The sequence below is a fragment of the Sphaeramia orbicularis genome, chromosome 7 (assembly GCF_902148855.1).
Source record: "Sphaeramia orbicularis chromosome 7, fSphaOr1.1, whole genome shotgun sequence".
Classification (NCBI taxonomy): Eukaryota; Metazoa; Chordata; class Actinopteri; order Kurtiformes; family Apogonidae; genus Sphaeramia; species Sphaeramia orbicularis.
Genome location: NC_043963.1, coordinates 6,700,639 through 6,716,347, shown reverse-complemented (window position 1 = coordinate 6,716,347; position 15,709 = coordinate 6,700,639). Strand labels below are relative to the sequence as shown.

Genomic DNA, 15,709 nt, shown 5'->3' with positions numbered 1-15,709 from the left:
ATGTCCGATTGTTCCTTTAACCCCCCTGTGGAGCCAACATGGCCGCTGCTGCACCCAGACTGAGCATGTGCGGCTCTGGGTGCGTGGAGGTTCTGCGAAGTGTGGAGGAACAGCGAACGTTGACCTTTAATCTTTACACAGTCACATGACCATGGGGCCACAGGAGAATAAATTATATTTACAAAAGTTGACTCTTTGTTTTCTTCTTGCATCAAGCAAACAACAAACACAACCCAGATTCATAAACACAGAAATATCCCACGAGACGTCTGTCTGCAGTTCATCATAGCATCATCATCAGAACAATAAGAATATCAATAGTATTTGCTTTTTTTTTTCACTATCAAAACACTTTTCCAAAAGGTGTTCAGAGACAGAGAGATACCATAAATACTGGAAGTGAAGATGATTAAAAACAACCCAAGTCTTAGGATCAGATTGGCTCCGTCTAATCGCTGGATTGAGAGAAACTACAGTCCACGGACCTGTAGAGTCTCAGAGTTCAGTCTGATCTCTGCCTCCGACCAAAAAACTACCACCACCCATCAGTGTTCACAGACGCCTCCTACATCACACAGATTATTTTCACCATCACTTAATCTGTCAGTTTTTTTCTCATTCTTTTGTCCTTTTTGTAAAATAAAGGTTCATTTGGATGAGAGTTCAAACTGTAAGTATACTCAGAAACAGCAGAGATTGTAAATATTAATGGATACTGGATATAGTTAGTGGATATTAGAATCCACTAATGTTTTTGTGACTTTTAAGTAAATGCACCGAAACAATAATGAAGAAAAGTTGTCAAAATTATGGAAGTTTAATTTGTAAGTCACAGTTTTACCTTTTATCCAATTAGTTTCACCCAATGAATTGCTCGTCATTGTAAGACAGCTTCAAAAATGATGAGAAATTCCAAACATTGTCTATTTGTCTAACAAAGTTTGAGAGAAATTTAGATTTTTGACAGATTTTTGAAATAGTAAAATTTTTCTTTACTTACAATGGGCCATATTTTGATGGCTTATAAAAATGTAAATAGTTACAGATATAAATATAGTTACTATCGAGCACTGATAGGAAGTCATATATGGACTTTTATTTGGGTTCATGACCTTTGACCTTGAGTGACCTTGAAGGGTCATACTCAAGGTCACTAATGTCTACGTTCCAAAATTTCATTGTTTGAAGTGATTAATTTTCCTGCTTTTCACTTTCAAATTTCTTAGTAATTTTAATTCTGTTTTTTTTTTTTTTTTTGGTCAGACTGAAGAAAGTAATAATGTCTTAGTTGTTTAAGGAAGTGATGATTCAGAAACTGACAGATTAACTGACGTTTATTTAGTTACTGACGGTTTGTTTTGTGAAACCTGCAGTATCTCCTTCCACCAGCAGAGGGCAGAGCGCCTTTACCTCGCAGGCTGCTGGGTAATGGAGTTTACCTCCAGACAGATGATGAGATGGGTGGGTTTGGAGGTGAGACAGCAGGACTAGGAGGAGGAGGGTGGGGGTCTGGGGAGGGGGTGAGGGTGGGGGGTTAGTCTGGGTTTTAAATGTCTGAAGTGCACAAGGACAGATAAGCCTGTTTCTTCTTCTTTCATTTTTTTTTTTTTAAGTCTCAGAACTTTCTCCGTCTGGGTCTGACAGATCATTCCATAATCTTTCATTTCAGCTCAGAAAATCTTTGAAAAACGGGGGAGAATCTCTTCTTCTTTAATCTCTTCTTGAATCCAGCAGCAGCAGAGTTTTGCTTTAGTTTGGATTAAATTGTGTGTGTGTGTGTGTGTGTGTGTGTGTGCGTGCATGTGTGTATGTATATATATATATATACTATATGTATGTGATTATATTTTATAATAAATTCCATTTGGTTTTTACATTTGTTTGTGCTTTTAATGTGAAGCACTCTGTAACCTTTGTTCTGAAAAGTCCTACATAAATACATTGTCTTTCTTACTTTATATCTGACTGTATTACAGGAAACAGCCAATCAGATAGCTTCAAAACCTGTCACCGGGCAGATTACTCTTTACATTTTGGTCATTAACGTCCCACATAAATAAATTGTTACTTTAATACTTCATATTTGACTGTGTTACAGGACAAAACCAATAAAAGAGCTTCAAAATCTGTCACCGGGCAGATTTTTATGTAACTTTTGTTCTTAAAAGTTCCACATAAATAAATTGTTACTTTTCTTACTTTATATTTGACTATATTAAGGGAAGCAGCCAATCAGGGAGCTTCAAAATCTGTCGCTGGGCGGATCATGGCACAGTGAAGTTACACTTTAAACTCTAACATATGATTTAATTTTCTGAATATGATACAAACTCTGATGTCTGGGTGGAGTTATCTCACTGGCAACAGATGCTGAGGCTCATGGGTAATGTAGTGTTTCTGCTAAAAACTAAACTTTACTAAGATTTTACAGTGAGAAGACATATCTGAAGCTCCGCCCACCTCACTGTCATAAAGTCAGGTGATATGAGAGAAATAGAGAAGCCATCTTGGAGAAATCATGCAGACGAACCACCAAAGTTAAATACACAGAGAGCTCAGATTGTGTGTGTGTGTGTGTATATGTGTGTTTGTGTTTGTGTGTTAATCTTTAAAGACCCCGCCCTCTTCAGCATCATCATTCCTCGTCCAATAGAATCACGTGTTCTCCCCCTCTGCTGCTGCAGCTAGCTCCTCCCCTTCCTCTTCCACGCTCTCCACTATTGAATGGTGGAACTGGAGCTCCTCCCCCCTGCCGGCACGTGATAGGACGTCCATCCAGCGCCGCTGTAGCTCCTCCACCTCGGCACTGAAGTACAACGTCAGGTGACTTTGGGAGATCTTGAAGGCGTTACGTCGCTCCAGACGGTCACATGACTCCGGAAGGGAAACCTCGAAGCCAATCAGAGGGATGCTGCGCTGCGCCTTCACGTCCTAAAGGGGAAACAAAATGAACGCCATGTAAACTGACGACATAACATGACTGTCCGGAAAAGTAGGGTCCAGTTAGCAACGACACAAACGTCACACAAATACATGGAAATATTACATGTTGAACCTTTAAGAGTGATTTTCAAGCTTGGGGTCGGGACCCCACGTGGGGTCACCTGGAATTCAAATGGGGTCGCCTGAAATTTCCAGTAATTGATAAAAAATTAAAACTTACTAATAAAAATTGACATTATATAGCCTGAATGTTGCCTAAAATTTATGTTTATTCGCAACATATTAAAGCAAACTATTACACAATCAAAAACAAATTAATTTTACCAAATAAAATGTCTCCGTTTTGAATGTCTGGGGTCGCGCAAAATTTCTAATAATTTATTGTAAAAAAATTAAAAATTAAAACTTACTAATAAAAATTTACATTATGTAGTCTAAATGTTGCCTAAAATTTATGTTTATTTGCAACATATTATAGCAAACCATTACATGATCAAAAACAAATAACTTTTAGCAAATAAAATGTCTCCGTTTTGAATGTCTGGGGTCGCCAGAAATTTCTAATAATTTATTTTAAAAAAATTAAAAATTAAAACTTACTAATAAAAATTTACATTATGTAGTCTAAATGTTGTCTAAATTATAGTTTAATTGTAACATAGTATAGCAAACTATTACATGATCAAAAACAAATTAATTTTAGCAAATAAAATGTCTATGTTTTGAATGTCTGGGGTCACCTGAAATTTGTGATGTTAAAATGGGGTCAGGAGTCAAACAAAGGTTGGAAACCACTGCTTTAAGAATATGGTTTTATCTCGTACAGGGCTGTCAAACTCATTTTAGTTCAGGGGCCACATTACCCCAGTATAATCTCAAATGGGCTCCAACCCCCCCCCCGCCCCGCCATAGCCATATTAATTTAAATTAATTCATCTAAATTCAAACTGATAGTAATTGATACAAATACATTATTACAAATATTAAATTATTTACCCCATTGTTGGATTGTGCCTGCCTCCGCCGCTACCGCTGCTACAATACTACTAGCGAATTACATTATTGGTATTATTATTATACATTTTTGTGTTGTTATTATCATTATTATTATTACAACAATTATTATTTTCCCCCTCAGTCCCCCCCCTTTCTCACTTTCATTCACCCTGAATATTTTTCAATATTTTTCAGTTTTCAACAATATGATTGTTCTTCTTAACGTAACTTTTTGAAAATGACCAAAGACTTTCCGACAAAATGTGTGTTGGATGATTTAATGTTAGTGACCATACTGAAAAGGGTAAAATAAAGCCTTTCCACTGGCTGTAGTTGGATGATAATTCACCAGGGGATAGAAAACACATATCTGGTCATATACAACAAGTTTTTAAGGAAAGCATTGATTTTGTTAAGAAGATAAAGGTCTCAGAACCTGGCGTAGCAAATATGATACAAATGGTTTTATAGGGTTAAAACTCACTTTATCCTTATTATGCCACATACCATTCTTACAGTATTGACATAGTGCAGGGGTGTTGAACTCATTTTAGTTCAGTTCCACATTCAGCCCAATTTGATCTCAAGTGGGCCGGACCATAAAATAATAACAGTGAAAAAAGTAAAATTATATTATGATCAGGTTTACATCTACAAAGTTTCCTTAAAAATCTAAATAAAATGAACAACTTGAATTGTCTTAAGAAAAACAAGTGCAATTTTAACAATATTAGGGCTCGGTTTATCAGTTCATCATTTACACATGTACATTACAACTTGCATTACAATAGTTAGTGAAAGGCAGAATATCTGTAAAATTGCATTTACTTTTCTTAAGACATTTCCATTTGTTCATATTTGTTCAGGTTATTCACATTTTTTTTATAAAAGTACAGTGTGGTAATGTAAACATTTTCATGTAATTTTACTTTTTTACACCAAAAAAACAAAGAGAAAATGTGGGGTCGTCATTATTTATAGGTTATTATGATAATATTTTACTGGTCTGACCCACTGGAAATCTAATTTGTCTATATGAGTCTGTATGTGGAACCTGAATTTTTTTGAGTTTTTTTGAGTATTTTGAGTTTTTCTGAGTTTTTGACAGCATTGATTGTTTAATATCTTCAGTGTATTTTTTGCCTAAAACAAATTCATCCTGCGGGCCAGACTGAACCCTTTAGCGGGCCGAATTTGGCCCCCAGGCCGCATGTTTGACACCTGTGACATAGTGGGTGATATTTTTACGTGTTGAAGGTAATTCTATTTAATTTAGAATCCTAGAACAGTCTAAACTGGCATGTAGCCGCTACTTAAACCAGTGTGAAAGCTGCAGATCTAACAGGTCTATGGTGATGTAATATGAAAGCATCACTCCCATCTTTTGTATTCTGGAAAATTAATACACTCCAGCAGTCATCCAAGAATTATCTGATGCCCTAACAGTCAACTCTCACTGCAGTAACTTCTCTGAGGGTTGCCTGGCAACTGCCAACGGGCGATAAATAATTTGACACACATTTCACAGATGTAAACCTGGCGTTCATCCTGTCATCTGACTCTTAGTGAATGTATTTAAATGTGGGAGTGTTCCTTAAATTATGGGGTTTCGTACCTGTGGAGCTCCGTAGATGTAAAGCACCAGGGGTTCGTTCTCAGGGACCACGAACCAGGCCTTCTGCCAGCCCCGCCCCCCTCCTTTCTCCATGTGGTGAAGAAAACTACAAATCACACTGTTCTCTGCTGCCAGGGAGGCCTGTTTCTATGGTAACCACAGGAAACGAGACAGAAAGAGTGAGATTTCTGACAGAGTCGACCTTCTGCGGTCCGTCCTTCATATTTTCATAACATTTCACATAGTGTACAAGTGATACTGCCATAGTTCCTTAAATCCTCCTTAAATCTGAGATGCGACGTGACAGTGATGCGACACTAACCTCCAGGATAGAGCGCCTCCTCTGGGTGCTGCTGGTCAGAGCAGCAGGTGAAGGCGACACACCCACCAGTGTAGCGTAGCAGTCCACACACACACGGTTTGTTCGGTTGTTGTCGTACGAAAGCCGAGCGCGAAACTCGGAACATTTCCCACAAACCACCTGGTGAATCACAGATGACAGTTATTGTTCCATGTGTGTCAGTGTAAACATGTTAACCCTCTGAGGACTACCATCATAACAGGCATGTTGTTTTTGCACTAAAACTGTCAGAAAATGTTTTGGGTTTTTTTGCCCGTTCTTCTGAACCTTTTTTCTTAATTTTCAATATGTGGGCACTGATTATCATTATTATATGTAATAAATCAGTATGTTAGAGTAAAAAATAAGAAATAAAAAAAATCACACAAACACACATTTATGAAAAACAACGGTAATGAAACTTATGAAAATGAAATGAAAATTATAGAAATAAACTTTCAACTATTTTTTTGTCAAGATTATTCTGTGTCCATGTTCCAGCTTCTTATTTTTTATTATTTCTAGTCATTTGGATCCTGTGTGATAATCTGTGTTCACTTTCTGTGTAGTTGTAGACACAGCCCCTCATTTCACTGACAAAAACATCCATCATCTGCTTCTCCTACAGACACTGCATCTCTTTCTGCCCTGGCTAGCTCTCTGCATATATATATATATATATATATATATATATATATATATACACACACACACACACTTATATAATATTATAAAGCTACATAATATACAGCAAAAATACAGATAATTGAAAAATTGAAAAAAGGCACTGAAAAAATAAACAAAAACAGTGGAACTCGACAAAAATCAAGCAAAACACACACTAGCAGAACACTCCAAAACAGCACTATCACTATTACATACAATTATTTACAACAACTCACCACAAAATACTGCTAAAACCTGGCTAAAAGGCTGATAAAATTAATACAAATCTTCCATCTCTCTCTCACCGACTGCACTCTACTGCTCTCTGATCCGCCCACTTCCACCCCTCCCCTTCAACCAGTGCAGGCCTCTACTCTAATGTGTTATAGACCAATAGAAAGAAATGAATCCCAGGTTTCAGATGACATTTGGATTTTGTCAATAGTGTAAATGGTTCAGGAGTTACTGGTTAGGAGTTAATGGTTCAGATCAGATCAGATCAGATCAGATCAGATCAGATCAGATGAGATCAGATCAGATAAGATAAGATAAGATAAGATAAGATAAGATAAGATAAGATAAGATAAGATAAGATAAGTTCTTGTGTGTGTTGAAAAGCATACGTACGTGTCCACAGGCTTTACAGTGGTGTCTTCTCTTAGTGATGGAGTTAAAGGGCTCCTGACATTTCATACACAGAGTGACCTCCTTCTCTCTGATGGGAGTGGGAGCTCGTTTCCCCAGTTCCACACAGCTCTGACAGTTCAGGGTAAGACAAGAACAGGAGTGTGTTACCGATGCATCCACGTGAATACAAACTCAAGTATCCATGTAAGTGTTCGGATATAAGCATCCCATCCACATTTCAGAAAGGTGGATAAACCTTTAAGGCAGGGGTGTCAAACTCATATTAGTTCAGGGGCCAAACACAGCCCAAAATGATCATTAAAATAATAACATAATAATATATAAATAATACCTATTCCAAAATTTGTATGTCTAACTTCTATGTTTTAGAGTGGAAAAAAGTAAAATTAGATTATCAAAATGATTACATCAACAAACTATCCTTAAAAAAATGTGAAAAACATGAACAACCATGAAAAAAATGAAACTTATTAAGAAAAAAAGTGCAATTTTTATCAATTTATGCCATTATTTGGCCTCAGCTTCTCATTTTCACATGTTCATTACAACTTACAGATCACAGTGGATCTACAAATATACAAAAGATTTAATAACAGGCAGAATATTAGTGCAATTACACTTAATTCTCTTAAGACATTTCAGGTTGTTCATATTTGTTCAGGTTCACATTTTTTTGTAAAAGACTAGTCTGTAAATATAAACATTTTTGTGTAATTTTCCTTTTTTTACAATAAAAAAAAAGAGAAAAAATTGTGGTTTTCATTATTTATAGTTTATTACGATAGTATTTTACTGGTCTGACCCACTTTAGATCGAACTGACCTAAAATTATTTGAACATCTTTGACTGTCAATGTCTTCAGTTTAATTTTTGTATTTCACTAATTCATCCCGCGTTTTAATGATTTTAATCATTTATCTTTTATCATGAATTTGTGTGCTTTCTACTTTCTTTTAATTATATATTTTTTAGTTTATTTTATTTTTACTTTTTTTTTTTTACTTATCACTAAATTTAATGAGATTTTCACTCCATTTTCTTTTCAGATGTTGAACAACAGGGTAGTAGTGAAATTATAACAATTATTTGCATTTATATAACTTGAAACAGCGAAATGACATTATGTTTTGTGAGCAATATATACTGGGCATGGCCCTGAGAGGAATTATGGTCTAGAACACAGGTGTCAAACATGCGGCCCGGGGGCAAAATCTGTCCTGCCCAAGGGTCCAGTCTGGCCCCTTGGATGAATGTGTGAAATACAAAAATTACACTCAAGATACTAACAGTCAATCCTTTTACTTTAGGGACCATATAAAGCCCTACTTTAGTCTCAAGTGGGTCAGATCAGTAAAATACTATCATAAAAACCTACAAAAAATGACAATTCCAAATTTTTCCTTTTTGTTTTAGTGTAAAAAAAAGTGTAATTCGATGAAAATGTGTACATTTACGAACTAGCCTCTCACAAAAAATATGAAAAACTAGAAATGTCTTAAGAGAAGTAAGTGTAATTTTACTAATATTCTGCCATTTACTAAAATATTTTGTGTATTTGCAGATCCATTGTGATCTGTAAGTTGTAATGCACATGTACAAATGATACACAGAGGCAGAACAGAGTTAAAATTGCACTTATTTTTCTTAATAAATGTCAGTTTTTTCATGGTTGTTCATGTTATTCACATTTTTAAAAGGACAGTTTATAGATGTAAATGTCTCCATAATGTAATTTTACTTTATTCACTATAAAACATATTGAAATGTTTGGAGTTGGCATTACTTATATATTATTATGTTATTAACTTACTGGTCCGGCCCACTTCAGATCATATTGGGAGGACATGGCCCCTGAACTAAAATGAGTCTGACACCCCTGATCTCGAACAACAACACAGAAACTGGAATTATTGAGTTTGGTCTGTTTGTAGTAAAATAATCAAATATAGTTAATAGTTCAGACAGAAAAATCACAGTCAATTTATCATGCTTTACATAGAGAAAAGGAACAACAGATCAAGATAGTAAAAAATATAGAATTAAAAGTAGAATGCACATAAATTCATGATAAACTAGAAGCACTCGGAGAGCGCAGACCTCCGCCAAGGCTGATCAGTGGCCCCCCCCCGTGGGCCCCCCCACCCCCGATCACCACCAAAATGTAATCATTTCTTCCTTATCCCATTTCCAACAAACCCTGAAAATTTCATCCAAATCTGTCCATAACTTTTTGAGTTATGTTGCACACTAACGGACAGACAAACAAACAAACAGACAAACAAACCCGGACAAAAACATAACCTCCTTGGCGGAGGTAAAAATAAATGATTAAAATGAGAAGCAGAATTTCAGAATTTCGTTTCCCCTATGAAGCATCACATACAGAACTGTTTCAGTCTGTAGTAAATAGGCTCAGTCTCAGTGGGAAACACCACACAAACATTACTACATGGCCAAACATCAAAACCAAAGCAATGACTCTCATCCAAATCCACAACACGACGCTGGCATTTACTCGCACTTAGCCCACTACAAACCAGAGTGGCCTCATTTTCAACAGTCACATTAATTTAATGTTAGGTTAACATTTAGAGGAACGGTGTAAACATCAGATACGCCTGCACATCGAGCACACAGTAATCAGACAGGAAACTGGTGTTTATCGTGTTTACAGGGGGATTATATCATAGAACCAGGCTTAAGACAGATAGGGTGAACCCACGAAACCCCCCCCCCAGTCCTCTGCTAAATAATAAAATATGTCAATGTGGTCTATTCCTTCTTTATCACAATATTTAGTCTTTTGTATTTTGTTTTTTCTTTTTCTTTAGAGCACAGGTGTCAAACATGCGGCCTGGGGGCCAAATCTGGCCCGCTAAAGGGTCCAGTCCGGCCCTTGGGATGAATTTGTGAAATGCAAAAATTACACTAAGATATTAACAATCCTTTTAGTTCAGGTTCCACATTCAGACCAGTTCAATCTCAAGTGGACAGGACCAGTCAAATACTATCATAATAACATAGAAATATTGACAACTCCAAATGTCTCTCTTTGTAAATGTAAATATTTTCATGTATTCACACTACAACAAAGTATAATTTTGCAAAAAAATGCAAATAACCTGAAATGTCTTTAAGAGAAGTAAGTACAATTTTAGCAACATTCTGCTTGTTACTAAATGTTTTGTGTATTTGTAGATCCACTGTGATCTGTAAGTTATAATGCACATGTGTAAATGATAAACTGAGGCAGAATATTGTTAAAATTACACTTTTTTTTTTCAGTTGGTTCATGTTATTCACATTGTTTGAAAGGATAGTTTGTAGATGTAAACCTTTTCATCATGTAAATTAACTTTTTTTGCTCTAAAACACAGAGAAAAGTTTGGAGTTGACATTATTTCTATATTATTGTGTTATTATTTTACTGGTTCGGCCCATTTCAGATCAAATATAGCTGAATGTGGAACTGAACTAACATGAGTTTGACAGCCGTGCTTTAGAGGATCTGGGATCACTGGATGAGGGGAGGGCAAAGGCGGACATTATTGTCTCTGTTTTACAACCTGTGTCTTTGCGCTGGGAATTATACTTCATATTAAACAGGTGTAACTTTTCATCAGATAGAAGAGTAGTAGATACTGAATCTAATCAGTGTTGGGAATAACAGCGTTAAAAATATCAGTGTTACTAATGTTGTTATTGTTTTCCAGTAACAGGTAATCTAATTAATTACTATTAGAAACGTTACGACGCCGTTACCGTTACCGGCAGTGAAATGTGGAGCGTTACTCTGCACTGATATCTAACAGCTGTTATCCATCCTGGCTCGCTCAGCCAGGCACCAGACGTGTGACGTTCACAGATGAGTCGAGTCTTTTGAACGGCTCTTTTCAGGGAACGATAAGAACCGATTCGTTGTGAGCCGTTCGTTTTTCTATTCAAATCACCCACACTGCCTTCATGCTTCACCTGTGTGTCCATGAGTCTGAGTTGTCCACACCGCCTTCACCTGAGTGACTAATGACATGTCCAAGTATGAGCTGTCCGCAGCACAGCACATGCACCTGAACGCATCTATGTGCTCAGCTAATTTAGGGGAGGAGTTATCAGTGAGAGTCCGACTGACCGGACTGGAGACATTTACCGCTGGATCCAGGAAAAAGTGGAGATGTGGGATTAACTGGAGGAGCATCTTCTACCTATAAATGCAGATATGCACTTATGTGGTGGAAAAGCCGGGCCCTGGTGGACCCCAGCCGGGCCCTGGTGGACCCTGGTGGACCCCAGCCTCACCACAGTCATGGTACTCAGTACCTGTCTGCTGTTCTACTCTGGAACTGACCCGTGAAACATGCACAAAAATCAGTTTCCTTTTACATATTTGAAAGTTTTTCAAAAAGTAACACTGTTGAGCCGCATTATGTAATAAATTCCCATTATGTAATAAAAGTTCAAAATGTAGTAATAAGAATGTCACGTCATCTTGTAATAAAGCCGCATTATGTAATAAACTGACACATTTTATGTTTATGTTTATGTTTACGCATTTGGCAGACGCTTTTTTCCAAAGCGACTTACAGGGGAACACCAATTAAATCACTCAATCAATCAAATTTTATTTATATAGCGCCAGATCACAAAAAAGTTATCTCTTGACATTTTATATATAGAGTTGGTCAAAACCAGACTCTAAGTCAATTCTACAGAAACCCAACAGAATCCTCCAGGAGCAAACACTTGTGACTGGTGACAGTGGCGAGGAAAAACTTCCCTTTAACAGGCAGAAACCTCGAGCAGACCCAGACTCCTGGAGGATGGCCGTCTGCCTGGACCAGTTGGGGTTAAAGAGAGAGAGTAGAGATTTTTTTGTAATAAACTACATCAACGCATTATATAGTAAATTTTTTCACATTATGTAGTAAGTTATTACAATTTGAGAAATTTATTACAAAATGCAATTGACACATTTTTATTTAAAAAAAAAAATGTAATAACATGGTTCATTGTGTAATAACAATCCAAATTAATATAATTTCAGAGCAATTTAGAAGAAATTAGTCACAGGAGCCCCAGGTAATGGAATCAGACCTTTAACCACATGGTTTAAAGATTAATTTAGCACATTACATTTTCCTGAAAATAAAAATGTGTCAAGTGCATTTTGTAATAAATTTCTCAAATTGTAATAACTTACAACATAATGCGAAAAAATTTACTATATAATGCATTGATGTAGTTTATTCCAAAATGCGTCAGTTTATTACATAATGCGGCTTTATTACAAGATGACGTGACATTCTTATTACATTTACATTTTGAACTTTTATTACATAATGCGGCTCAACAAACGCAATAATTACTTTCCCTGGTAACTAATTACATTTATGAAGGAGTAATTTCATTACTAATTCAATTATTTTTTTTGGAAAGTAACTAATAACTATAATTAATTACTTTTTTAAAGTAATTTGCCCAACTGGATCCAATCCACATTTTGCTCATTTGAGATCTTCAGATTACAGGAATATTCACATATTTACTACATATCGTACATTTTTAACAGGTTTTCTGATGGGGTAGAATCTTGGCTCAGCTCCTCATGTTTACTAGCCTAGCCAACACCCTGTTTCTATCGTCCTTATAGGGAAAAAGTCATTAAATTGGAGGGATAGGAGCTGCTTTAAAGTTAGCAGAAGGTTAATTCTCCAGGAAATGGAGGTCAGTCAGTGTGTGATGGAAGTAAATGTGTTTGTGTGTTACCGGGGAGTGTGGCGGTGTTGATTCGTCGTCTCGTAGCGAGCAGTTCAGGTGTCTGAAACTCTCCATGGTCTGTTCATGTCTCTGGATGGTCGCCTGGATGGCCTGAAGAACACACAGGTCATTAATGCACCGTATATAGAACCAAAGCATATGTTAACGACAGCAGTCAGATAAAATGTTTTTCTCAGACGTACATGTGAATATTTTCTTAAAGGAGTGATATTCTGCTTTTTTAAATGGATTCTTCATTTTCAAACGTTTCACTGTGGTCTAAATAAACTGTAAATGCTCTGCTTGGGTCTGAATTCTTCATTAATTCAACTTCAACTAAATCTCTCTTTAATCCATCTCCTCAGCAACAATTCTAATAGTCGGTTCCATCTCTACTTTAAATTATCGTCATTTTATTTCTGACCAATCAGCTGCTGTTGCCGTGGAGAAGCAACCAATCAGAGCACTTTAAATGCCACAGTGTTTCTTCTCTTTTGTAAAAATGAAGCTAAAAGCAAAGACGTCAAACTCTGGTGCTTTTTGGACAACAGCCTTCAACTCAAAAAGACGGAGGCGTAAAAAAAAAAAAAAACAGTTTAACTAGTTGCCATTTCAAATTCTTAGAGATTAGAGGAAAAAAGTCTAAACTGCAGTGGCTTTTGACAACAGCTTTCATCCCCCTGCAATATTCATAGTCAGGTAACACGTTTTTAATCTTATACACATTTTATTCTATTATTTTTTTTACCTTGTTTATATCCTTTATATGCTGTATATACAGTATTTTTCTTCTCTCTATGGTATGGAGTTGGCCTTTGTATATTTCAGTATTTTTCAATGTATAACTTCAAATTTTGTGTGACAACTTTCTTTTATTTACAGTTTTTTGCTTGCAATTTAACATTCTGCTGTTAAAGAGAACAGAGCGACTAACTGATTTTCATTGTTTCTGTAACAGTGACAATAAAGATTCTATTCTATTTATTTTATTTTACTAAATTTCATTCTGTTCTATTCAATTCTATTCTACTCTATTCTATTGTATACTGTTCTTTTCTTTTCTATCCTATGCTTTTCTATTCTATTCTATTCTATTGTATACTATTCTTTTCTTTTCTATTCTACTCTATTCTATTGTATACTATTATTTTTTCTATTGTATTCTATTGTATTCTTTTCTATTCTATTTTATTCTATTCTATTCTATTCTATTCTTCTCTATTCTATTCTATTCTATTCTATTCTATTCTATTCTATTCTATTCTATTCTACTCTATTCTATTGTATACTATTCTATTCTATTCTATTCTATTCTTCTCTATTCTATTCTACACTATTATTTTCTATTCTATTCTATTCTATTCTATTCTATTCTACTCTACTCTATTCTATTGTGTACTATTATTTTCTATTCTATTCTATTCTATTCTACTCTATTGTATTGTATTGTATTCTAATCTATTCTATTCTATTCTATTCTGTACTGTTCTGTTCTGTTCCGTTCCGTTCCGTTTCGTTTCGTTCTGTTCCGTTCTATTCTATTCTATTCTGTACTGTACTGTACTGTTCTATTCTATTCTATTCTGTTCTGTTCTGATCTATTCTACTCTATTCTATTCTATTCTGTACTGTACTGTTCTGTTCTGTTCTGTTCTGTTCTGTTCTGATCGTAGCTGAGCAGTTCTGGAGCTCTTCAAATGAATATGTGGTGGTGAAATGCAACCTGGGAACTGTAGTCGACTTCTTTTCCCAGTTTAGATGCCCATCATGTCGTACATTTCATTTTTCAAAGCATGTTAACGGCAAACAAACTGAATATTTTTGTCTGGGTTTGTTTACCTGGATCCAGTCCTTCTTCTCCTCCTCCGTCCTGCAGAAGACACAAACAAACATCAAAAAAAAGTCAGTCAATAGATGACACACGTCTGTGTGTTTGACTGGCTGTTCCTTCATTCTGTCTGTACCTGGCCTGCAGCTCCAGAGATCTCTGCTTTCCTGAAACCAGAAACGTCCTTGGCACGGCGATGCTGCTGGTTTCCTTCAACTGTAACACAAACAGTGACAGTGAACCGGCTGAATTCAGGGGAAACTCTTTTAAACGAGGCCTTTTTTTCTAATTATCTTTATATTTGGAAGGGCAAATGTCCATCCCATACATTAATTACAGCCTTAATCACTCAAGAAAAGAGGAAAGGGCTTGGGGGGGGGGGGTCCTGTTGTTTTTCATAGTGGGGCTTTGCCACATATGTGCTGATAATATCTAGCTTAAATATGGCTATATGAATATATTATTACTATACTACTATATAGGACAATATAGAATATTATATGTATTTATATTATACACGTATATGTGTTTTTGTTTGTTTCGTTTTTGTTTTTTGTTTTTATTAATATCTGGTATTAATATCTGGTAGGATAAGTTGTAATCATATTCGTGTATATAGGAAAAAGGATGTGTGATATTGTTTTATTATTATTATTATTATTATTATTATATTGATATTCATACACAATAATAATTGCTATGTAGTGACCATAAGGAATAGAAATTGGGGGTAGGAGTACATAAGTTTTTTCTTCTTTCTACTCGTTTTCGAGCATGTATAATTTCATTCAATTTGTTTTATTCATCTTATTATTACATTATTATTATTATTATTATTATTATTATTATTATTATTATTATTATTACTACTACTACTACTACTACTAATTATTTACTATTATTATTTATTCATTTATTT

General features: G+C 35.6%; 1 protein-coding gene across 1 annotated transcript in view; it reads right to left on the bottom strand.

Annotated features, from left to right (window-relative positions):
- Nucleotides 1-1,211: 1,211 nt before the first annotated feature.
- The window catches only part of LOC115421944 (FYVE, RhoGEF and PH domain-containing protein 1-like), a 62,308-nt gene continuing 47,810 nt past the window's right edge, over nucleotides 1,212-15,709 (bottom strand). The window contains exons 12-18 of the mRNA XM_030137958.1: nucleotides 14,927-15,006; nucleotides 14,802-14,832; nucleotides 12,972-13,073; nucleotides 7,188-7,316; nucleotides 5,877-6,035; nucleotides 5,555-5,701; nucleotides 1,212-2,931 (exon numbers count right to left, since the gene is read on the bottom strand). Coding sequence (XP_029993818.1) covers nucleotides 2,656-2,931; nucleotides 5,555-5,701; nucleotides 5,877-6,035; nucleotides 7,188-7,316; nucleotides 12,972-13,073; nucleotides 14,802-14,832; nucleotides 14,927-15,006 — 924 coding nt within the window. The 3' untranslated portion in view covers nucleotides 1,212-2,655. The remainder of the gene's footprint in view (nucleotides 2,932-5,554; nucleotides 5,702-5,876; nucleotides 6,036-7,187; nucleotides 7,317-12,971; nucleotides 13,074-14,801; nucleotides 14,833-14,926; nucleotides 15,007-15,709) is intronic.